This window comes from Periplaneta americana, chromosome 13 (genome assembly GCF_040183065.1).
Source record: "Periplaneta americana isolate PAMFEO1 chromosome 13, P.americana_PAMFEO1_priV1, whole genome shotgun sequence".
Lineage (NCBI taxonomy): Eukaryota > Metazoa > Arthropoda > Insecta > Blattodea > Blattidae > Periplaneta > Periplaneta americana.
The window spans coordinates 125,565,447-125,592,876 of NC_091129.1; the positions used below are offsets into that span (position 1 = coordinate 125,565,447).

The 27,430-nt window shown below is 35.5% G+C and overlaps 1 protein-coding gene across 1 annotated transcript; it reads right to left on the reverse strand.

Moving 5' to 3' along the window:
* On the reverse strand, positions 1-27,216 carry LOC138712381 (rho GTPase-activating protein gacF-like). Its single transcript, XM_069844081.1, has 6 exons — positions 27,107-27,216; positions 22,067-22,216; positions 11,633-11,840; positions 5,886-10,690; positions 5,619-5,762; positions 1-2,154 (listed from the first exon to the last, which is right to left on the reverse strand). The coding sequence occupies exons 2-6, from the start codon at positions 22,067-22,069 to the stop codon at positions 1,936-1,938; spliced, it is 5,379 nt and encodes a 1,792-aa protein (XP_069700182.1). The 5' UTR covers positions 22,070-22,216; positions 27,107-27,216; the 3' UTR covers positions 1-1,935.
* Positions 27,217-27,430: the final 214 nt, after the last annotated feature.

Consider the following 27,430-nt stretch of genomic DNA (forward strand, 5'->3'; position numbering starts at 1 on the left):
TTGAAGTTCTTCTATTATTTACAAATTTTGTTAAATGATGTATATTGATTTTTCATTTTACTGGTGCTCTTATTTAAAATTACATACGAGAAGAAATATTTTAGTACTAGCCATTGCTACTGGCAAGAAATACAGTACATAATATGTATTATATTGTTATTTTAGCTACAGATATGTTTGTAAGTGAGAGAAAGTCATTCTCTACATCAAACAAAAAAATGTGTCTTCCTCCATATCTTTTTCACTATCATTACCTACCAAAATTCATAAATAAAGTAGGCCTATATATCCCATTTTCAGTAACTTTGTTATTCACATTGCTTTATACAATTCTTAATTTGGTTAAAATAATATTTATAATATTGTTTTACTTAAATATTCTGAGAAAATATGACAGGAAAAGAATTCTCATCAGTAAAACAACTCTTAATGATCAATGCAACAATTAAATGCTTATTAAGAAACAAACTTTTGATTAATTTTGAGCCTTTTCAATATATGAATAACTTTTAATTATATAATTTCTTTGCATTAAAGCACTAATTTGTTTCATCGACAGAAACCTAGAAATTAATTAGGAATTCTGATCCTATCATACAGTCTCACTGAATAAATACAAGACTTCATTTCTTACACAGAATAATTCTGTAACAGAGGTTAATATAAACATTTTTGTTATTAATGCACTGAGATTATTATGTCATGCATCTTTCCTTTATTCAAAGAGTATCAATCTAGATGTTACTTCTGGTCGAAGTTTCTATCTTTTGTCATATTCATTTACCAAGAATGAAAGATCCTGTATAGATTATTGTAGTTACATTAATATTATTACTGTTATAAAGGTTAATAGTTTGTAAATTGTTTTGACTTTCTAAAATAAATCACTATAGTATTTCGAGTATTAGTTCAAAATTCGAATTTTAAGTAATGAAAAAGTTACCACAGTTAACAAAATATTTAAAATTTTAATAATGAAAATATTAACTCTCAGATGCTGATGATATAATAATCGAAATTACTGCTGGAGTAACAAATTGAACTTTATGTAATAGGTAGGTTGCATAATATCATAGGATCAATACACTGTAACTTTATTTCCATGAAAGCTCATGTCAGTCATGTACCAAATTCAAAAGATCCTTAGCATATAAAATATCAGTATGGTTAAATCTTGGAACAAGCGTTCATAAAGAAAAGTAAAAGGATGCTGAATACAAGCAATCCCAACATAACTAGTTGAAAATTAAACAAACACTATAGCTATGTACACCCAGAGTGATCATTAAGTTCCAAATCTTGTCAAACTTATTCCCATAAAAGTTAATCTGGCTGTAGTATCAACAGATAAGGATTCTGAAAATGCCTTTCATCTAAGAATTTCTTGTGATAATGAGAAAAACTCCTTGCTTATTAACGATTGAAGTTGATTTTTGTAACAACTATATATCTATCTTTCAGTACCTACTTAATATTAACCTTACTCAGGAGATACGAATCCTAGATACCTACACACTTCGTGAATCAAATTTACTTCTTCAGCCAGATCATTTTACAGTGCAATACGTGGCTAACATTAATAGGAACCATTATTCTCACCAATGACTGAGATATAGAAACTTCTAAAATAACTTTACATGTCTCAACAAGAAATCAATAAAGTATTAATATTGTTGTCCTATTACTCAGATTATGCACATACATTACATTATGCCTTACTAAACTGCAGTCTCATTATAAATTCTTCACAAAATTGCTTTGAATTTAGCACTCAAAGTTACATTCACTTATGAAACACTCTAGAGTGACAATAAACATCAGTTCATATCACAGAAAACTTAAATGTGCTATCGGTACTTCTGTCTCACTGTTCCACACACTATGCAGATGAGGTTTGTGCTTTTGAGTTAGAGGCTGACTTCGTGTGTGGGCTACTCAGACGCTAACAGAGGCTTTACCTGATGATTTAGCACGCCTGTTCTTGGAAGATGTGCTCTTATCACTGAATGACAAATATCTGAGGGCTGGTATGTGTGTACTTTCATTTGGATCTCCAGTGATATGTCCAAATTCCCAACCTGAGAAGTGGTCTTCCAGCAGAGTGTTAAATTTCGTCTCCAATATACTGGTCAAGTTGAGATATACTGAATTGTCCTGACACAACAAGAATTGGTATTCTACAGGATGTTTCATAAATGACTCTGTTTTAACATACTAGAACTGTGTCCTTTATTGTCATAAAGCATTGCTTAAAAAATAAGAAAGGAATAACAAGCTTATTCGATTTTCTTATTCTATTGTATTTCAGGTAAAAGATATCTCTAGTTTTGTGTGTTGAACAAAAAACTAAAGTAGCCGCCATGTACGAGATATAGAACTCTTGTCTTGGTGCAGCATTAGTGGGAAAGAGAAAATGACATTCATACGTCAGTTGACTCCAAGGCAATAACATCTTCGGAATATGTAGTTTATTGCATTCGCGTGTTAAATATTAGGGACAGTACTTTGTTGAATAGTTTCAGCCTGTTGTGGGCTATCTTCAGATATCAAGTTTAATCAAGATGTATAATCAAGATGAGATAAGTATACAATACACAGATACAGTTTGTGTAATCAAGATGTACAATAAGTTAAATTAACAACTTTTATAACGTCACTGTGTTAAATAATGAAACTATTATGGTACTTTACTTTAGTGACTAGTTTGGGTGGAACTTCACGCCATTATCAAACTTCTGGCATAAAGACCCGCTGAAACTATTAGGTAATGTACTCCACCATAACAGTTTGATTATTTAACAGAGTGAAGTTATAAAAGTTGTTAATTTAACAAGTTCAATGTTATTAGTGATATACAAGTGTTAAAATTGTATAATCAAGAATAAGCAATAATAACAGTCATCATAAATAAATGACCACTGGCTGACTGCCTTAAGAACATTTGGAGAGTAGGATATCCTTCAATATTCCGGACTCCAGGAAACATTGCAGTGTTCAACGAAATGTTCAATGTTTCCTCGAGTTTGGAATATGGACAGACGGCCTGCTATACGTCCGTCCTTACTAGAACCAGTTATCATTGTTTTTAGGTCAACTGGCATGTAAAATAATATCTTCGCCAACATTGCACCAAGACAACTGAATTCCATACTTCATACCTGGCGACTATTTTAGTACTTAGCTCCACACTCAGAACTGGAGACATGTTTCACCTGAAACTGTACATAATAATAATAATAATAATAATAATAATAATAATAATAATAATAATAATCACACACCTGTTACTCCCTTATTCTTTGGAACATTAAATAACATCATTATTAAAATTTGTGAACAGGCAGTCACTTATCACACACCTTGTAACAATGAAAATCACTTTACAATATCTACTGTAGATGAGCAAATATCTACAACTGGAGCTAAATGACAGCTGTGAGCAGTATGGGATGAAGATAAATGCAAACAAGACAAAGACCATGGTTGTCGCAAGAAAAATAAAGAAGGTAAACTTGCGAATTCTAAATGAGGCAGTAGAGCAAGTGAACAGCTTCAAATACTTGGAATGTTCTATACTATAAGCAGGAACATGAGCTGCAGCCAGAAAGTCAAAAGGAGGATAGCAATGGCAAAGGAAGCTTTTAATAGAAAAAGGAGCATCTTCTGTGGACCTCTGGAAAAAGAACTAAGGAAGAGACTGGTGAAGTGCTTTGTGTGGAGTGTGGCATTATATGGGACAAAAACAGGGACATTACGACGAAATAAAGAGAAACGAATAGAAACATTTGAAATGTGGATATGGAGACGAATGGAGCATGTGAAGTGGATAGACAGAATAAAAAATGAAATTGTGTTGGAAAGAATAGGTGAAGAAAGAATGATGCTGAAATTGATTAGAAAGAGAAAAAGGAATTGGTTGGGTCACTGCCTACTGAAGGATGCACTGGAAGGAATGGTGAGAAGAGTTCGGGGAAGAAGAAGATATCAGATGATAGACGACATTAAGATGTGCGGATCATATGCGGAGACTTAGAGGAAAACAGAAAGTAGGAAGGATTGTAGAATGCTGGGTTTGCAGTGAAAGACCTGCCCATGGGCGGAACACTTATGTATATATGTAATAAATTCAAACAAAATACACAGTGTTTCATAAGCATTTGAAGGGTTACAAAACTATATTGCAAATAAACTCTGAACTTACGTTAATGAAACTAGTCCAGAACAAACGAAGAACTCAAACAGTTTGTGTATATAAGAGAGTTCACTTGCCTCCCGCTAAGTCTTTCGTTTTGTTCAGCTGCAGCTGAAGCTCATATTTCGCTGCTGCTAGGCAGTCACTCACATTGTTCTGTTCAGCTGCAGATGCTGCTATGTGTGTGAAGAAATCGTTCTGTGTTTTGGAATTTCAGACTACTAGCTCAGTGGTTACTATCCAACGTGAATTTCGTAGAAAATTCGAAAATAACCCACACAGTGCTGCTAACACGTTAGTTAAGACGTGCATCTGAAAATGACCAGCACCTAATGCTGTGATCCCCAAGATCACCAGACTTCACACAGTGTGACTTCCTTTTGTGGGGTTGCATCAATGACAGGGAATTCGTCACACCAATTCCACTTGATATCGTAGACCTAAGGGAGCATATCTTCGCAGCGGTTGACACTATTGATAAGTTTATGTTAATGTGAATGTGGCAAGAACTAGACCATTGTGTGGATGTGTGCCATGTCAACTATGGTAGACACATTGAACATTCGTATCAAAAAACTGTTTGAGTTCCTCATTCATTCTGGACTGGTTTCATTAACGTAAGTTCAATAGTTTACTTGCAATAAAGTTTTACAACCCCTCAAATCTTTATGAAATACGGGTGTGTGTGTGTGTGTGTGTGTGTGTGTGTGTGTGTGTGTGTGTGTGTGTGTGTGTGTGTGTGCGCGCGCGCGCGCGCGTGCGTGCGTGCGCGTGCGTGCGTGCGCGTGCGTGTGTGTGGAGATCATAAAATAATGTTTCCTTAAGAACTGTTCTCATGGCAATAATGATCATTTGGTTTTGGGATAATCTTGAGAATAGGATCTCATATTACCGTTTATAGTGAAGTCATTCCCATTTATAGGCCCTGGAGGCTCACAATGTAGCTGGAAGTTAAGGTTCTAGCATGTACAGACAGCACTAATGGCAGTATAAATGTCAGTCCTACGTGCCCACGTCCCTTATCACCAAGAAAACACCCCTTTTACTCATTTCTGTTAGAGTTGAGTAAACCCCAGGACCATAGTGTGGCCAGAAGGAGTAAATTGATAAAGAAAATACATGACTCCATCAGGAATCCAACCAGTGAACTTCTGACTTCCAGAATACCAGTAATGGCTTAACTCCAATACTACCGTGCAGTTAATATAGTTGCTGTATTATATGGGAGGTTATTTAAAGTGCTAACATATGTTTGGTCTTTGTTCATGTGTGAACCTCTTTTTGCTGGTATCTTAAACGAATATGGAAGTGAAATAAGTGATACTGAAATCAAAATGAATATTAGCATTAATAAAATCATATAAATACCGTAATCTAAATAGGTACTTTTTAGTTGGTTATATAATTATGTATATAGTCAGCTTACCTTATTATATAACTTAGCATTAATAAAAATTCTCCGGAAATCGTGAACAAATTGTTCTATTGTTTCGTAAATACGATTTTTTAGTTTGTAGCCAATGGTTTCAAGAAACATTGGATGTTTCACATATTTGTAATAGTCATCTATCTGCAAAGATATAGAAGTAGTTGTTATAATAATATTGACAAGTTTTTCCTAAATAGAACCTAAAATGTATTCTGTAAAGACAACTTAATAAATATGATATATGTATAGGTAGGCAATACTTACATCATTAGAAGAAACAGGATATTTTATAAAATCTGACGCATCCATATTCCACACGACATTGAGAATATCCTCGAGTTTATTAACAGCAATACTACTAAGCCCTCGTCGGCGTCTTGAACTGTACCAAACATTCCACGTGGCTTTGTTACGAATGTCATTTTTATTCTTGTTATTGCAGACAGGTTGAACCGTTTGAGTCTGTTCACTGGTTGAAGCAGAGTTTGACACAGAACTTTCACTATTTATGTGCTCAGTTTGATCTTCTCTAGGAGAGCGCTCATTAAGTTTCCTTTTCCTTGAGTCTGAGTTGCTTCTACCTGCTTCATTGTGATGAGAATGTGACTTCTTGCCTGTAGTTGCATTTGCTGACTTCCTAGATCTTAGTGTTTGTTCATCATCTTTTTTTCCTTCTTGTTTGCGTCTGTTACACATATTCTTTGTAGAAGTAGGTTTTTGCACATTTACTGGATTGGAAGAATCAGATCCTTTCTGAACACTTGTATGTGTTGCTGTTTCTTCACATGATTTATTCGTGTTATTAACTTTACTTCTAGCTGAATCTGAAGAAGATATTTCCGCTTCATTACCTTCATTATCTTTTGTTTCATTATGACTTCGAAGTTTAGACTTATTATTTAAAGTACTGATAAGCCAATCATCTGTTTTCACCACATTGGTTTTACGTCTTTCGGGTATAGATTTGTTTTTTTTAAAACACATCAATTTTTCTTTAGACTCGTCATCACACTTTGGACTTGGATCATCTTCGCCTTCACTACTTTCATTGCCAATACAGGTTTTATTAGATATAGTGTGTTCTCCACGTTCCAATTCGGTGTCTTTGGAAGCTTCAGGTTTAGGAGATCTGTTGCTTGCCTGCAAAGTTTCCAGAAGTGTTCCAGCTGATGCGCATGCAGCTTTCCATGCAAGATCAGAAGTATCTACTGTTACATTATTTTGTCTAACGGAAGCTGGAGATGATGTAGTTTTGTCTTGACTTTCAGAAGTCAATATATGTCTGAAGATACTTGGAGCTGTTTTCTTAGATCTAGAGGGTGGTAGAACAATTGGTGCAGCAGGAAATGGTACTATCACACCAGTCACAGGTGATGGCGATCTTTGTGTAGTAATTGCATTGTTATTAATGGTAAAGGGTGTAGCATTACGGTTACTGACAACAGATGGCCTTCTCTTTGGCACATCATAGCTTCCAGGTTTCATATAGACTCGATCCTGAAGGTCATCTGAGCTGTCATGCTCATCACATTGTTGAGATATCAACACACTAGTATGGTTTGTAGCTGGATATGTTACAGATTTTTTGCTTACATAATTATTACCGGTATTTCGTTTATTTGACCAAGTCTTGCCTTTCCCAGAAATCAACTGATTCCTTTTATCTTGATAACTATAATGAAGTGCTGATTGTTGTGATGACATTACAGTTGATGTAGCCGAACTGTCTTGATTCGGCACTAGTATATTGTTCATAATAGAATTAGACTGATTTCTTCTATCTGAAGATACATATTCTGGTGAATTTTGGTAATGTGTCACATGTGAAGATTCTAAAGAAATTGGAAGAGTAGTACCACCCAAATTCTGAAACCAAGATGACAAATCTACTTGTTGTGTTGGACTCTGAAAACCTGTTTCTATCTGACTCAGAGGGGTCATCTTATGTTTTGGTACTGCGTCTACTTCATCAATTGAAATTTTTCCAACATAAACCTCATGGCCAGAGGTCTTTTGGTTAACTTGTAACAAATCTGATTGTTGATGTTTCCAGTGTTTATTGGAAGCTACATTTTCTATTGCTTTGTCTCTTAAGTGTGTTTCCACATTAAGTTTGCTTGCAGTTGATTTTTGACAGGTAGTGTTACCTTTTTGTTTAAATCTATTGCTTACGTGATGACGATTGTACCTATCATTTGTGACTTGTGGTTCGCTTCTTGATGCTCTTGAGGAATTGGTTCCAGCATCATCCATCTTCCTGGAGGCACTGTGTGGAGTTTCACTGTACTTCGGATTTGTGTAGGTGGAATGAAATGATGCAGTACTTTCTGATGACGTCATATTCCATCTCCTGTTATTTTCTTTGGGAGTTTGGAATGAAGCTTTATTTTTACGCATTGCAGCCTGATTTCGCGTTCCTGCTGCATTCTCTGATTGCAACTCAGTAAATCTTCGAAGCCTCCAGTTTGATTTGGACGTCGTTAAATTGTTCTGTATGTGACCATGATTAACAGTACTCGATCTTACGTCATATATTGGTGAAGTATTGTAACCAGGAATAACATTCTCTGAGATGGACGCTAAGACCAAGGGAGAATCACTACTTTCCGCAGTTACTATCCCATATACATCAGCTAGAGCTGCTGTGGAAGAATAGTTATTATTAGAATAGATGCCTTGAGACACACCGAATGTACAATCACTTTGACAAGCAAATTCTTGATTATCGTAACTAATAAGATCACTTTGATGCACTTGGCCTAAATTTACATTGTCTTTTTTGTTTGTATGTTCAACGTGAGTATTGCTCACCTGGTTCTCAAACAACTTAATTAACCCCTCCATTAATTTTCTTGAAGCACACGTCCAATTCTGATATAGTCGACTAACTTCAACATTTACAGTGTCCAAGTTATCTAGTTTGTACTGTGATATTCCTAGACAAGGATAAAGATTTGTCCAACAATTTGCTAATCTAAGAAAACCCATAATTACATCTTTCTGAACACTTTCACTTAATAAGTTTTCTGGTTTAGATACTGCTTGTTGCACCTCCATACAAAACTTATTCAAGCTTTCTAGTGATGGTGACATAATATATTCTTCAATAATTTTGCTAATTTCATAACATCCTTTTACAGTAATCTCACGAAACATGCGTTGTTCATCGTAAGCACTTTCCCATATATCTTTCTGACAGGATGCATTTTTCAATTTTCTTTTTGAACTGACAGACTCCTCAGAACGTTCCATACGTGGTCCAGTTACTTCACTGGTTCTATTAACGAAATTTTCCTGTAAACAAGTGATACTATTTCTTTTTGACTCATTAATTTTTGCAGTACTTGCTGAACTATTGCTTGATGGGGAAAGCCTCAGTGGAGAAACAGTAATATTTCTTTCACTTTCACAGTCAATCATTGCATGTAAATTTAATGTTTCTGGTGCCGTCTGAAAATCTAAAGATGAGTTGGAATTAATTGAAACTGCATCATCATCTGAGCTTTCTGTTGCAGCTGCTGACGCCCAAAGTTTGGATTCTCTTCTAGTTGAAATTGGATTATTTGAGAAGTTTGGTTCACTGCCGTCATTAAATTCCTTTAACCTTCCCAATGACACTAAATGCCCCTCACTATTTCTTCTGACTAATAATTGAGTTCCCTCATTGTGTGATTTGTCCATATTTTCTATGGGAAGTGAATTATCTCTACACTCTATGTCTTTTAGTGGCGTTGAGTTACAAAGAGCAGAAACCATTTTTTCAGCTTCTATGCTGAAATCAAAACTTGTAGAAGAATCAGATTGAAGATGGAGATTTTTGGTTTGAATATCATTATCAGTAGATGATGACAGTTGAACATTTTCTAGTTCCACTGATTGAGAACTAATACTCGTAGGTCTTGCAATAGGATTTGGTAAAGAATCAACATTTTCGTTTGTTTCTTGCTTCTTTGAAGCATTTCCAGCTGACAAACCCATTATCAAATGCACATTACCCAACGGCTGTGTGGACAACCAGGTGGATTGAATTGAGGTTACGACATCAATACCTTCTGGGGAGTTGGAGCTGATTCCTGATGTGAAAACAACGTTAGAATTCTGTTGAACGTTTTGGTTACTATTTACACTCATATTATTTGGCGGAGAATGATTTCTTGCACTTCCTACTGAATCTTTTCTCTTCTCTATGTTACGAATTCTGGAAGTATTACTGTTTAAATAATGCTCTGTTGTTTCAGATTGAACAGCGTTTTGAGGTATAAATATCTTAGAACATGGACTGTTACCAAAATCTTGTGCTGGGTTTTCGGACTGAGATGCTGGACTCTTTATTTTCTCTCGCGGTGGTGGTCGAAATACAACAAGCTGAGACTGCTGGGGAACAGTCTGAAAAAGTGACTGTTGTTGTTTTGACAGTGAAGGCGACACCTGTTGATATCTAGCAGCAGAATACTGCTGCCTCTGCTGTTTTTGCTGTTGATATCGAAACTGTGTTTGTGGCTGTAGTTTATTATTTATTGTTAATGACTGTAAATTCGAGCTGGAGGAGTTGTAATGTGATTTGTGAGTATTAGTTTTTGTCTGATTAACAGGCACAAAACAAGGAATCGTTAACTGTGATGTAGCAGAATTAGGAAATATTCCCTCTATAATGCAATATCCATGTGGATAAGTAGAATTTTGAATGTGCTCTAGGCAAGGATTGATCTGAAGAATCGGATACAAGGTGGGAGTTGTAGATTGTGAATGTCCCTGTGGCTGAAGTTGTACAGTACGACCTACGCTGTGTGAGGTTACCGATTGGTTATTTTTGGGAGACAACAACAGTGTCTGTGATGTAGTTGGTATGTTAGTTGCTTTTGGGTCCAGAACTACTAATTGCTGATTTCTGGAGCCTTGATGAGGACTATATGATATAAGAAAAGGTCCATTTGTCTGTGGAAGTTGGTATCCGCTGCTGGTGAGAGGCGTTTGACTTTGTAGGTGTTTTTTTTGCTGTTGTGTATTTTGCAGCTGTTGTCGTGGGATATTCTTAGTCCTTGCTTGCCATCGATTAGTCACTCCTTTTCCTTCAAAACATAAGAATTATTAGGATAATATATTTTGTTGTACCCAAATAATTTTATTGAAAACATATAATTTAATTAGAATAAATGAACAGATATGTCAGTTCTCATTATGTAACTTTGCTTCAATTGTTCGAATCCTTATTTGCCATTAGGCCTACATAGGATAAAGCTCATAGAAGCACTTGTAAAACTGCCTGTATTTCTGAAAATAACATACCTAAATTTAAAGTTTACCGACAGAAAAATTATGGGCGTACTACACACACACACACACACACACACACACACACACACACACGCACACATGCACACACACAATAGTAATGTGTTCTGGCTTAGTTATTGCTTTAATGTGTTTATTTAGAATGATCTTCCAGCCTATGCTATGTAGAAATCTACATAGCTAATTGCATTTTAACTTGTATTGTATTGTATTGTATTGTATTTATTCATTCCCTGTACAATCTATTACAGATTATAGGTTCGTCATTAGATACAAACGCAAAAATACACACACAGACACACATACACACACAAATAAGATTTCTGGTATGAATTTAATTGATCTCTAGTATGAATTTAATTTTAACACTCTTAAGTTTTCCAAAGAATAGTAAAACTACCAAAGATACAATAAATAACAAGATATATAATACATTTTCCGTTTACAAGACATTAAATAAATAAATTAACAGAGATTAGGTAAACCTCATTTATAACCTCATTTTTATTTATTTATTTGTCTGTTTCGTGTGATTGTTCCTATTTATTGCAAAATGATTTATTTCTATCTGAGATCTTCGACTAAAATTGTTGTTGCAACCTAATAGCAACTGATATCAAAATATCAGATATATTATATTAGATTAGCATATATTATTTGAATAGAGAGGACTAACAAAGAGAAAAGCTGTGTTGACTGTGGCAACAGTAGTGTCTTACCTGCAGCTGTGGTCGTCTGGTCGTACAGAGCAGGCATGTGAACTCCATGAGGATGTATCTGGGGTGAAACTGGAAGGCTGGAAGGTGGACGAGCTGAATGTGAAAATGAGTGTTGAGATGTACACTGTACTGAACCACTGCTCTCGGGACAGGATGTCAGGGTTCCTGGATCATGGCCGGATCCAGACAGTCCAGAAACAACCAGCTCCTGTTGACATATTCTGATTTACTTGAAATGGTTCATCAAATTATTTGTAGCAGAATATGATCATCGATTACTAATTATTGTTTGCATCCCAGCTTTGTAAACCTGGGAAAGATGTAGACCATGTGCTGCTTGAGCCGCGAAAAGTGAGATGGAGTGGATTATACCAATTACAAAATATACACTAACCTTATTGTAGAGGTGATAGACCTGTGCGAAATATAATTGTTACAGTTATTGTTTTTAGGAAAATATATACTGTATGCCTATATCTTATTTTATTACCAGTATCTAAATTTGTGCTTTTCCCTCTATTCCTCACTTTAACGTCACAGACTTTCAGGCTTGAGACCAATAATGTAGAGAATTTATTATTCCTTGAATGTACCTTTATTCCTGCATTCTGTTGTAAAGAAACACATCGCATGTAATATCGTATTATATAGCTTTTCAGACAAAATTCATATAATTGTGACATAATACAATATAGCCTATTAAAAACGAGCGAGGTGGGTCATGAGTTCTGCATGAGACTCGCATTCAGGAGGTCCGTGGTTCGATTTTCGGACCGACCAACCTGACTGTAGTTTTTCCGTGGTTTCCCACAGTTAGTTAGGCAAATGCCAGGTTGTAATTTTCATTGCCACGGTCCATTTCCCTTCCTTCCCGTGTAGAAAAAGAATTTAGGTTTCATATCATTAATCTTCTTCATCTCATTCCACAGCCATAATCAGGTCAAGAAGCATGTCTTCGTCCTCTTACAGGAGGAAGTGTCATCTCTGCAACCGTCCCTAGGTTCCCAGCCTTCCGCAATATCTCTATCAGGATTCATTCCTTAAGAGCACTTCCAAGGGCGCTTCGACAACTTGGAAGGGCCGTTGGAATGGATCAGTTCTGCTTGGTCACCTTGGTGATATGAACTCAGGACAGGGGGAAGTAGGAGGCCCCCATTGAGTGAGCGGGTGAGGAGTCACATGCGGCTGGTGGACTGATACACCTCATCCTCATTCATCCCGTAAAATTCGGTGTGCACAATAGGCCTCAGTATGGCCGATATGCTAAGGGTCGTCCCTAACCCACCCCTAGCCACCGTTACCTAACCTAACCTGTTACCTAGCCTAATGAACAACTTATACAAGGTTGCTATTGGTTTGATTTACCGACCTACAGCATATGGACTGGTCAGCACTACTCTACTATCTAACATGCTCCGGCCATGCTACCATTCACATTGTGCAGCACACTCATCGTCATCAAATAGATTGACTACGTCGACTCTTGTCTGATATAATTTTGAGAGCGATAAAGTACTGCTTCTATCCAGGTACCCTATTGAGTGAGTAGATGTGGAGGCAGGGGGAATTTCAGGTGTCTTTTCCTTGAATATCTTTATTCAGGACGAGCCTTTAGAAATATATATATACAGGGCATATCAAAAATCCGGTAACACTTTCAATATTTTATTACACAAAAAATTACTAATGATAGCACTTTCAAACACACGTCAGTTTAAAGTCAAACTCTCAAAGTTCTGTTTACACCTTACAGAGATTCAATGTGTGAACCACGAGTGACTCGGCAGATGTCCATACGATAATCAAACTCTTCCCATACCCTTTACAACATATCCTCTGTGACTGTGGCGGCAGCTTCTCGAATTCTGGTTTTTAGTTCCTCTAAATCACATGGCAAAGGCGGTACAAACACACGGTCTTTAGGTACCCCCATAGAAAAAAGTCACATGCAGTCATATTGGGTGACCTTGGTGGCCATGTCATGAAACATCTCTCCCTTACTCCAGCACGTCCTATCCAACGATCAGACATCTCCGTATTCAGGTAAGCACGAACTGCATTGTGGAAATGTGGCGGAGCCCCATCTTGCTGAAAGATGAAATCGTCATCGAGATCTTGTCCACGTTGAGGCACCAACCATTGCTCCAACATGTCCAGATATGAATATCCAGTCACAGTAGCCTCAATGAAGAAGAAAGGTCCGTACAGTTTTCATTGTGACAAAGCGCAGAAAACATTCACCTTTGGTGAATCACGCTCATGTTCAATGATTCTGTGAGGTTTCTGTGTACCCCAAACACGACAGTTGTGCTGTTAATTTTCCCACTCGTATGGAATGTCGCTTCGTCGCTGAAAATTAAGCGGCTGAATAACTTTGAGAGTTTGACTTTAAACTGACGTGTGTTTGAAAGTGCTATCATTAGTAGTTTTTTGTGTAATAAAATATTGAAAGTGTTACCGGACTTTTGATATGCCCTATATATATATATATATATATATATATATATATATTCATATTAGAGATATAGCTGTCCACGCTACTGAAACATGTGAAACCAATACGACAGATCGCCTTTGACTGCATGCAGAGACAATGAAAATTGTTTATGTAACAGAATTTCAAAGATATTCCCAAGCCATAAACAAATTACACTCATCAATCCTAGCTGTGCCAGAAAGCATCAGCGTAGTGAAAAAAGCAGCACTATCTCTCAAGTAAGTACCACAGGAGCCCATTGCCAAAAGGAATTCAAAGACAGTTCGAAAGTGCTGTGCAGAAAAATATAGGCTATTCAATTTGAGAAATACATTACTAACAGACGAAGCAGATGAGAACAATGATGCCTCATATTTTCAGTTCGCTCTTAGCACGCCATGCGATATGTGAAGATCTTTTCTCTCAATACAAACTCTGCTTCTAATAAAAAAAACGTAGGCGTTCAGAGGATATACAGTATATTATTGTTTATTGCAACAAATCCAGTCACGACTGTTACGAAATTTAGAAAACACAATAATATCAAATTAATGTGTAGGGTAAAGGTTGGTAATATTGTGATACTAATAATATTATTATAATTCGTTTTGAGAATTTTCTACAATTTTACTGAGCGAGAGGAAGATCGGGTTTTTACGTCAACATATTAAGCGAATGTTCGTGTACAAGTTTCTGCACAAAACCGGTTCTTCTCTCGCTCAGTAAAATTGTAAAAAATTCTCAAAAAGTACTATCATAATATTATTAGTATCACAATATTACCAACCTTTACCCTGTACTGCCTTCTTTTCATGTATGCCATAAATATGTTGTATATTGTAAATATGTTTGTAAGCTTAGGTCTATATTGCGTATAAATCGTGAAAGATCGCAGTGCTGGGTCGCAGTGCCCCCCCCCCTCCAAAATTCCATTCCATTCCATGATTCACAGCCAGATAGAGTATATTAATGTTTCCGTGTTGATATTTCTTTTGTACATTAGAAAAAAAATCATTTTCCTGCCTTTCTTCGGAGTTTAACAGAATTCATGTCCTCTGCTCTATGCGTAGTGCCGGATTTAGGCATTTTCTCTCTCTCTTTTTTTTTACACTGAATTTTGTTTTTAAAACACTTGTTGATAAATCTTTTCAGAAGTTTGTTCTTGAACACCTTGTGGAAGTCGGATATTATTTTGTTATCGCATTGTCGTAGTCGTGGCGGGAATAAAAGGAAAGTGTGCAGCTGCATAGTTATATTGTAATGCCGGTATCAAGTTATTATATAGTACTATCAGGACGAATAGGTACTATGAAACTGCTTAAATTTAACTGCTTGTATAAAAAAGAATGCTTTGTTGAAAATTAAATTAGATGTGTGTTTATTATATTATTGCTATGAACAGTAACCAGAACTCTCAGTTACATTTCCGGTATAATATATCGTCAACAATACTATTTAATCACTTACCAGCATGTGCACTATATAGGCCTAATTCGATATGAAAAGTTTATTCCTCAAAGAGTTGGAGTTTATTTTTCAATTTACCTTATACTTCCTATCGAAGTAAGAAATACTCGTAATAATTATACCACCAACAAAACCAATGCTAAAAAATAAACCACAGCTTGCCTTTCACAAATCAATTTTGTTTCAACAATGAATAAGTGAGAATATATTTCTTTGCATCGAGTCTGATGTGCTTCGTCAGATCGACTTTGATGACATCATCAATGCTTTCTCTGCGAAGAAAGTGGGAAGGAAATCTTTATAATTCACAAGTAAGATGCATGTATTTTGATTCCAGTCATTTATTGTTTTCTAAATTGTAACATTTCATTTAAAACTAATTTAAACTAAACATGACCGGTATAATAGCTGCTCATGAACTGTTTGTGAGAGTTGAGGGGCGGTAAATTTTAGCACTGCCTAGGGGCGGCACTATACCTAAATCCGGCCCTATATGCGAAGTGTTGATTTGCAGAGAACTTCTCCGCAGAATAACTATTCCGAGAGTGGATATGAAAATGGTATGGAATAGAGTGGAATTTTTCGGAGATGGACACTATAATCCAGCACTGCAACCTTTTACGATTTATTGCGCTAATCCACACCGGCTGTCTAAGGTTCGCTACGCACCCAGGTTTCGAGCAAGCCACCCAGTTCGTCCCTAGGCCAGCCCTCTCCGTGCGTCGCCAGCCGGCGTTCGGGGAATGCTATGGAATTATGACGAAATGGAGAAATGTTGACGAAATGATGTACTGTAAATGCCCAATATTGAGAAACGGGAGAACCCTGAGAAAAGAATCCAGTTAACACATGGGTTTACTCCGGGTGCACCGGTTCCCCTGCGGCATCTCAACAATTCTACATCATCTCATGTCATCGTGGTTGTAGCGTAGACCAGCCTCCTGTGACGCACCCTGGGCAACGACTCTGTCGATAAATCGGTCTACACAACTGGCTTCGTATGGATGAATGACGAAAGTTAAATACTCGCCATATCTAAGGTAGAAACACATTATTGTCACGGCATGTGTTCTCCTGTGAGATCATATAAATTGGAAGGCAAGTGCTGTGCTGCGTTGTGTGCACATTATCGCCACGCCATGTCACTTCATATGTATGGTCACATATACACTGATGTACCCACTGTAATAATAATAATAATAATAATAATAATAATAATAAATGAAATAAAAAGGTTAGTTCAGTCGATGATTTAATTGTTATAGAGGATTTCACGTTGAGAAAAAAGCATTGGTCTTATGGGTCCTGATTAGTACACTGTTGCCGCTAGGTGCCTCCGTTAGAAAAAAGAGTGAGTGAAAAAAAAACTTATTAATGCCATAATGATTTCTGAAAGAAAAAAGCATATTATATTTTATATACATTATAATTAAACTTCGGATATTTAGGCCATTAACCAACTTTTAGGTACCTGAACTAGGGTATTAAATAATAGAAAAATAAAATGGCATTAAAATACAGTTTAGACACTAAAAATACAATTTTAGGTAGCTGAAAATCGATTTTAGGCACCTAATTATTTTTTACCCGCTCAAACTACAATAACTATAATGATGCAAATAATTGGTGAATATTAAATATCACTGGATAGAGTGTTAAAGACAGTAAGAAGTTACTGTGATTAGAAACTTCATTTTATTAGGTCTTAAATTATGAATAATCAACTTATTATTAATGAATTCATTAGCCTCATTGCTCTGTATGGTTCCTGATACATACATCTCAATATTAGAATGAAACTAATAAATTATTACTTATTAACATATTATTCATAATAATTATGAATTATGAATTATTGGCTTTGTAGGACATCATGATCAATGATAATATAAGCCTAAATTTCTGTTGTGAGACTTTACCTTTTTTTTTTTAAGTTCTGCGCTTGTAAAATGGTTCTATTTTTACACGCGACACTGTTCTTTTGTATTCCTATTGCCCGCTCAAGTGCTCAAAAAAAAACTGTTATTTTCCGGGAAATTTTTCATTCCTACAAACAAATTATTACAATGTTTTTAAGCCAAAACTTACTCTTTCATTGCTGTACTAAAAATACCTCGCCCGTGTTGGACTGGTTAGCCTCCCTGCCTTTCAACGTAGGAACCCGGGTTCGATTCCATCTGAGCCAGGAAGAAATTTGTGGTGGACAAAGCGGCCGTGCGGAGTTCTTCTCGGGGTTCTCCTGTTTCAATACACCTCAACACCCTCATTCTAAGAGTCCCGAGTCAGTCCTCCAAAACAAATATAAACTGGCTGATAGTTGTACACATTTTAATAAAGGCTATTACTGCTATACGAAAAATTAAAAACACATATTAACAAAACAGAAATAGGCATTTTTCTACTCAAACTTTAAAATAACTCATAATGGGGATAAATAGGTATTTTACGCACCATAAAGCCCATACCAAATGTTAACATTTTGTGTAAAACTTGAAGTTATTTCAACAGTGTTAGTTTATTCCTGCAGAAAAAAAAATTGGCATTTAGCCTAAAATGTGAGATCTAATTATAGAATATTACATGCAGTATACATATATTTCTAAACATCGCAGACAATGTTGTACGTGTTTTAACAGTGTGAAATCTTGGCCTCAACTGTACCGCCCCCACTTGTCTGTTGAAGTCCATAGTGGAGATCTTTGGCAACAAAGCGGAAGGCTATTCTACCAATTTAGCTGTTACCCCGTTTTTCGTAAATTAAATATATGGTAATTTTAGAAGTGTAACAATATTTTAGCACATAAAATCGCTCTAGTTCTCAATGAAATTGTGTTCAATTAATTAAAAGGAACTAATTAATTACCAATTCTCAAGAAAACATTTATGAATAGTTGATGGGAACAGCCTCCATATATTCAATGCTTTTTTCTTAACGTGAAACGCTCTGTATAATACTGGATAAATTGACATAATTATAGTATTCACCGCCCATATTCAAATCTCTTTCCATTTTTTCTCATCCTTTGTTTCTCATATTCAGGTCTCCGTAATTAGAGAACTTAAACTTATACAAAAATTCATGTTTCCTTACTTTTTCAATCATGTATCATTCCATAATGAATCTGCACGTGCTCTCCACCATCCACCGATGTCCGGTGCAACAGAAAATCTAAACGTGATGGCACGAGTGCTACACTGGAGAGGACGTGGCGTCCGTGGCGTGGGAACAGTGTGATTCTAAGCAACGTAAATAAATGAGAAAACGAATACCACACATTGAATGCAGAACGTGACAGCACAGGAAATCACCAGTGGCGTAGCGTCAATGTAAGCTAAAAAGCTCAGCTTCCCCAGTTTAATAATTTCATAATAAATCTGCAATCTATGGACAAAATTATTTATTAATTTTAATAGAATTATATTTACGCGTAAAATATTGTGATGCGGCAGCTCAGGATGATTTGTGATGCAGCAGTAAACAAGAAGCCTGCACACACCAGCTTCCAAGCAGACTGGTTTCTTACACTCATTCTTCTATGTAAGCCACTCCGTAGATTTTCCATCCCTTTCTAACTAAACTACCCTAGTCGCTAGGCTCGCAGAAAGCTAGCTTTGACATTGAAAATAAGTAGTTTCCGAGTTATCCCTTTTCGTCAGTTGTGTTCAGTTGAAGTGTTAGTGTGCATTGTGGCTGATATAATAAATAATGAGTGAAATAACAGTTCCTGACACCAATTTACTTCAATATTTTAGGACAATTCTATTATCAAGACTGACTTACGAACAAAAGTGTGATCTAAAAAACAAATGACCGACTCCCTTGCTGTCAATGAAATACATAACCAAAAGACAGTCGCATACTTACGTACTGTAGCTGTTGACCGTTAATATTGTGATTCCTCTAACTATGACAGGGAGTGAGCTAGTGTTATACTATACTTGTATATTTGATGTGTAAACCGTGAAATCATATTTTACTACGTACCATTTGAGGTCATGCCTTATTGGTGTTACTTAACGAGGTTCCAACCAATCTTCGACTGCTGACTTGACATTGACTACTAATTTATTTTAAGACTACATTTTTGTAATACGTTTTCTCATATTGCATGAAAGACAACTTGAATTAGCTTCCCCTGCTCAAAATTTCATGCTACGCCACTGGAAATCACATTCCGTGCCGTGCCGTGTCAATAATGTGTTTCTACCTTTAAAGATCTATAGAGAAAGCAGAAACCTAAACTGTATAAAAGTTTAAATTTGACAGTTTTAGATTCAGAACGTGTGATTAACAACAATAACAATATTTAAAGTACTTAATAATAATATACCGGTACCTAATATTTTTGTCAATTTTGGAGATCAGATATATTTGAAAACATCTGGCAGAAAGCGATATTTTAAACTTTTTAATGGAACTAGGTGTGTAGAAATTAATTTATGAAAATACATGTTCTCATTCGAGTTGAGGTAGAAACAGCGAAATGTAAATAGCTCATCTGTATAAAAAGTTACTGAAATAGCCTATATAGATTGTATAATTATAGAACATGAAATCATGCATTCGAAAAAATGTTATTCATATAGTCTATGTCAATAAACACTTTTCACAAAACTGTTTTCGAATTTATGATATTTTTATCACATTAAGACAAAATCAAAGCAGAACTCTATTTAAAAAAAGTGAACACAAGGACTATTCATGTTAAAAACAACGCAGCATTAAATGTCATTTTGTTTCTGTAATTTTATAAACTTATACTAATGTAAAAAGGGATGCATAATTTAGTAGTACTAGTACAGTAGTAGTAGTAGTAGTAGTATGAGTAGTAGCAACAGAAGTAGCAGTAGTGATAGTGGTAGCGGCAATGGTGGTGATGGTGGCTACAGGGCCTTCTTAACAGCATTATAGGCGCCGGGTAAATCAGTGCATTGGGCCCTGCCTACACAACATTTCACAGGAGTTAAAATGAAAATTATCTACAAAAGAAACGAATGTTTATTAGTACCTCCAACAAAATCAGTGTTTTGATATTAAAAAAAAAAAAACATTACCAAGGCTTGGACAATGCAAAACGATCCTTGATCTTGAAAAACAAACATTTCAGCATAAAAATTGTACTTGGTTGGTAAATCGTACTAACTGAGAGAACACAGGCGCACATTATGAAATTATCATGAATTATTTAAGTATTGTTGATAAAGTGTTCAACACAAACTTTACTAAATTTATTTACAGAGAATTCCTTTATAATTTGACTTGAAGTCAATGGTCTTCAGGATATCCTTCACAATTAGTAATTTTTCTCCTACCTAGTTAGCAGGAGATTTGAATGTTGAGTCGGATTATTGGGAAATTAGTGTTAAGTTCTGGTCTATGCATAGATTAGCATGGCCCTCGGGAAACTGCCCACAACGCCCATACGTTAAGACGGCTCTGAGTGTCGATTGTGTTAATTGTACCGTACCTAATGATATTATGTTAATTTTATTAACGACGCTTTCACGGTTAATGTGAGCGAGAAATTACCGAAAAAAATATTGCTTGGAGTCCTTTATCAGGAACTGAGTTCTTTTGTATGCCATAAATTTACGACACAAGCCTCCCTGCTTTACTTCCCCACGGGAGCAAGCCATACAAAGGATTTTATGGCGCATTAAAATCCATCACTCTCGGTCGAATCGGATTTGAAAGCGCGAACATTAGATTCAACGATCAGCATGATAACCGCGAGATCACAGAGAACGACAGGAAATACATTTATATAGCACTTTTTTTCATTATATGTACTGTATTATGGAACTGAATTAACCACTAAGTTAATCAAAGGTTTCGTATTCTTACAGATCTTCTTTTACGAAGTTAAGAACTCTTCAGAGTGGGAGTTTACTATTTATTTTTACTTTAATTGCAGTGGTCTGAAATACATAAAAATGAAGAGTGCCTCAACCCTCCTCCATAAGCTCGAAACTAAACTCGCAAGTAACTGGCATGAGATGCTGCTGATGAAGCGACCAGAGAGTACGGAGCTCTTGCTCCCAAACCGCTAGAGCAGAGATGTAAAACTGTGATACATTTGAAGCACGCGTCATAGGCCTAAGTCGTAACATGTAACTCATCCCTTGCCTGCAACCTCGCGTCATTGTATGGTAGGGGGAGAAGAGAAGAGATAGCAGTGTGTTTGCCAAACGTCACAGAATGCTTCGGCCTTGTGGGTGGGGGAACGAACTCTTTCCCCATGCTTCTACCCCTTTCTTCCCCAGTTCTGCAATCCTGCCCTAGAGATACTTTGATTCTTCTAAGGCGCCATAATTCTTATCTGAAAAAGTTTTCGATTCTGGAGCCAATATCTGAAACATAATTTTGAAGTCATACAGTCTACACCTTTCCATTTATTACTTTATGTTGTGTAAGAAAAATTCAGTAGGATAAGGAAATCGTTGAAATTGATATATTGTCATTTGGTTTTATTTTTAAAATAAGAACTCACCATATCCTTAGTTTAACGATAGCATTTAATTTGTATCATTTCCCACTGATTTAACTCGTAGATACAAAATACACACAAAAAATAATAATAGCCGTCCATTTGGAAGAATTCGCTGTGTACAGTGTGGCGGCATTCCATAAATCAGCTTATCTGCAAAAGACATGTATTTCCATGAAAATCTCAGATTAATCTTTTTTGTAGTTTCACAGTAATGTCGATTAAATGTTTCATAAAGAGAAAGTGAAATTATGTTATATAAATTGAAACTCGTTTTGTTTTTCATTCTTTATATAGATGCATAATAAAATAAAAGTTATGTTGCAATTGTCCGTATTTTGTGATTAAATATCATTTTAGAATTATTTCAATTCTAGATTTCTTTTATTAGACGTACAGTGTATGGTATCACGGCCGCTTTAATCTTAAAATTATAGATTTAGCAACAATGCTTACAATCATTTGATTAGGTTCTTTAATTATTACAGTAGGTCTAATATCAGTAGCTTCGGTTAGCATTTGAGGACTGTTACGGTCTTATTTCTAATGTGTTCGTATTTTAACAACAATTTTTGCACAAAACTGGTAATGTACGACTAATTATAATTAATTATTAAACGTGAAGTATGAATAATCGTAATAGGGATAAATATTATTAAATTGTCTATGTAGCAGTACAGTTAGGTAGACTAATAGTTGAACGGGTATCACCAAAATTTTATATCAGTAAATATTTCACTATAACTGAGAATCTATAATAAATTTCTTTTAATATTACAATAGTGAAGCAGTAAGATAAGACAGTTTCGAATGTGGAACTTCGGTATTACAACTAGACACAGAAAATATTTTATAAAAGAATAGCAGTTCCAGCTTTTTCTGTGATAGTAAAACGTGAGTTCTTAGAAAATGGGAGATTTCTAAGGCACATAAAGTTGAAATTTGATTGCTGCAAGCAGTAAGGACTATTAACAATCAGGCAAATTCCAAGATGAAAACTATTTAATTTATCTCACGAGATCAGAGAATACAAAGAGATGTGGTTTGACCATTTTAGAAATATCATCTGATCGTATTGTTCTGACGTTTAGAATCATCTACCAGAGAACTAAGAGAGCTGGGAAGATTTAATAAAAAAACTCGAGCTGCGAAACGGCTAAGTAACTTACTCCTTGAAAAAATAAACAGAGCAAAGAATTACTTTGGCGAAGAAATTTTATGAAAATTATATAAAAATATTGTGCTGTATTTCAGCTTTTAATTCGCTTATAAATATTTATAATCAAATGTCTGAAATACCAAATAAAATTAAATTACTCCCCACACAAATCTGTAATCACTTTGTTATTATATTTCATTTTATATTCATAATATATACCTGAAATTTAGTGTCCCTTAATTTTATCACAGTTCCACATCGGTGAGAGATGAAATATGTCGCTAAATCAAAACTAAGCATATATGTAACCAAAGCATTAAATTTTTCTTCCTTCAGTTTTATTCTTGCCTGAGGGAGAAGGCCGTAGCAAACCATTTAAGAATCTCTGCTACGAGACACTGAAGTCTACCACTCCTATATTTTACCTATGTTATGTCATGTTATTGTACAATTCATGTCCAGAACCAAATAATAAGAATTATTTCTTTAACTAACTTCGAAAAAATTAAAAGACTATTCCCTGTTACTAGATAAACATTTGATTATGTCATTGTTACATAATAATCTATCACTGCCTCCTAAATTAATTCATCGGATTTACATAATTATGATTAGATATAAATTATACTCGACTTTATATGAGAATAGATATCGATTTATTCTTATGATTGTTTTTCAGTTTGTTTTTCTTCTATATTATGAGGTATGATAATATAAAATTTTATTCTACTTTTGTCTGAAACTTGTCGAATGAGTGACTGTAACATTGTTATATTAAAAAGTTATTATCTATACAAAATCATATTGTTTCCGTAAAAATGTATTCATTCATTCATTTAGTGTTCTGCCCAAGGACAGGTCTTTCACTGCAAACCCAGCATTCTCCAATCTTTCCTATTTTTACATTTTCAAATACTAATTTCAATGGCACAAATCCGGTTTTTGTATAAACTTGTTATGTCAATAGATGCCGTTTGAAATGAAGTGAAAGTCCACACCTGTGGAGTAACGGTCAGCGCGTCTGGCCGCGAAACCAGGTGGCCCGGTTCGAATCCCGGTCGGGGCAAGTTACCTGGTTGAGGTTTTTCCGGGGTTTTCCCTCAACCCAATACGAGCAAATGCTGGGTAACTTTCGGTATTGGATCCCGGACTCATTTCACCGTCATAATCACCTTCATCTCATTCAGACGCTAAATAACCTGAGATGTTGATACAGCGTCTTAAAATAACCCAATAAAAATGAAGTGAAGAGAACTGCACTATGCTCAAAATTTGAATTTTTGGACTTGTTCAGTTTTTGCTATCAACCATTCAATTACTATGTGATACTATTGGTTGACTTCATTTTCGAGGGCTGGACTCGGAACGGATTTATATACTACTTAGGCATGCTTTGGCCCATTGTGCACCCTGAATATGCGATGATTGTCCAAGACCGACAGGTGACCTGGGTGGCATTTGCGAATATGATGCTGACAGGTGAGTTATCCAGCCTCACCCGTAAAAGAGACAGGCCCCATCCTCATACGAGTAGACTGATATGCCCCAGAGGACCGGAGCCCCGAGTCCTTCCTATATCAGCATCGGAAACCCTTATTACGCACTCCTCCAAGACTTCAGCACAGGCATTTTTATTATTGCAGATGATAGATGAAATAAGAGGAAAGTGGAGAATGTTAGTGGAATTACAGAAGAACATGGGATGATTGTCAAAGTTCGACAGGTGGCCTGGATGACGCTGACAGGCGGCCATCCTGCTTCAGCCCCTGGTAGAACCAGGTCCCATTTCGAAGATAAGTATCCTGATATGTCCCAGGGGCCCGAAGACCCAAGCCCTTCCTATATCAGTATCGGAAATCCCTGCCGCCTGGATGGAAAATCAGCGTTCTAGCACTTGAACCACAGATACACATAATGCATAATGTGGCCCGCCGAAGTGGTGTGCAACTTGAAAATGGGTCACAGTCCTGTCATCTATCCTCAGTATGTGGAACCCGAATCACGCAAGTGAAGTGGGTAGGCTTTAGATACACACACACACAAATACATATTCTGAGTTTAAAGCAAAATTTATAATTTGCTCTTATTCATTTTCGAATTTTTGAAACGGCAGCTGAACATTGTGTCACTAAAATAGCATCTATTGAATAGGCCTATATAAAACTATCGTAATATACATATGCTTCCAACAGTTAAAATGGTCTGTACTTCTCAACACTCATTTCACAGCACATTCGCAAAAAATCTCTTTATTTAACAGGCACACTGTGTAGGTCTAATATTTAGAAGTATGCACATACAGTACATACGTACACACGTACATACATACGTACAGACATACGTACGTACATACATACATACATACATACATACATACATACATACATACATACATACATACGGTCCACACCTGTGGAGTAACGGCAGCAAGTCTGGCCGCGAAACCAGGTGGCCATGGTTCGATTTCCGGTCGGGGCAAGTTACCTGGTTGAGGTTTTTTTTCCGGGGGTTTCCGTCAACCCAATATGAGCAAATGCTGGGTAACTTTCGGTGCTGGACCCCGGACTCATTTCACCGGCATTATCACCTTCATCTCATTCAGACGCTAAATAACCTAGATGTTGATAAAGCTTCGTAAAATAACCTACTAAAAATACATACATACATACATACATACATACATACATACATACATACATACATACATACATACATACATACATACATACATACATACATACATACATACATACATACATACATACATACATACACGTACATACACACACAGTGCAGCTAGTGTGAGGCCTGTAGCATAAGATTTCAGAGGGGCCCCAAATTTCTAAAGTTGCACATAGATATTAAAGTATAAGTTATTTGCTTTAACAGTAATGTAATTCAATATTTTCATTTGCTATTCAGCCGGGTATGTTAGAGACAGTTCTAGATTGCCGTGGTTTTGACAAAAATAATAAGTAGCCTTCTTGTATGTAACAAATGAAGTAATTAAAAATGCATTTTAATGGTTCAGAATCAAATTTAATCTGATAGAAATGTCGCAAGGGAATCATGCATGTTTTTCATCAAAGTATAAAGAGCGTAGCGTTATGTCACCAGCATGACTACCACGGGTGAAGTCGAGCGTAAGGTTAATAGCTTGATTCGTGTAATAATACTCGAATGTATGGAAATGATCGGTTAAATTTTCTCAATCACGTCTAATTGGTAAGTTGCATGCGTTTTACGATGTTATTTTCATTTTGCTTTTCTAAAACTAATATTTTTAATGGTAGCCTATGTAGAGAATAAATAGAATGATCATATTTGCTTTATACAGCTCGTCATTTAATATCATTAGATTTTCTCTACAAATGCTTATTTTACCAGGATGGATAGACTGGACAGACTGAACATAATTCTGTTATTTCGTTTGACACGATTGTAGCCTATACTAATATAAAAATGTAGACTATGTTCCAGTTTCATATCTCTTGAAATTTTTAATATCTCTTAGGCCTAAATTTAACGTTTAAAAATGATATTGATTTAAGTTACTTCATTAAGTAGTGTTTTCAAAAGAATGTGAAAATTCTATTCTGACTAAAATCAAATAATAAAATTATACGTAGTTTCTCGTATTCACAATTTTGTCTTTCTTAAAGAAATTGACGTAATTTGATTTAGTACACCAAAAATGGAAAGTATATAAAGTATATAATATCATTATACAGTATAATACAAATTTAAGTATGTAAATAATGTATAATAAATACGTTCATTGCTTTCTGATACTAGTCAAACTTTCGAAAACTCAAATTCTGTTAGGGAATAAGTCAGTATAAATCTATCCAAAACGATTAAAAAACGAAAGAGGAAAAACATACAATTATTACTCTTGAACTTCCAGATGATGGATAATAATTTCAGTGTGATCTCCTTTCTTCACATCCAGTTTCCTTTTAAAGCTCATCAATCACGACATAAACTTTATACTTCATGATTTGTTGATACCGTATGACAACGAGAAATAATAATGCATATTTAATATTTCATTTGTTTTTCTCAAATATTTTGTGATCTGTGGAAACAGAAACTTTCCAAAATTAAAGAGTTATTCTTTTTCAAAGATAAGAACAGCTTAAATGAAATAAAATAAAATAAAAACACGGACATATATATATTTTTTTACATAAATACGAAATTTCATT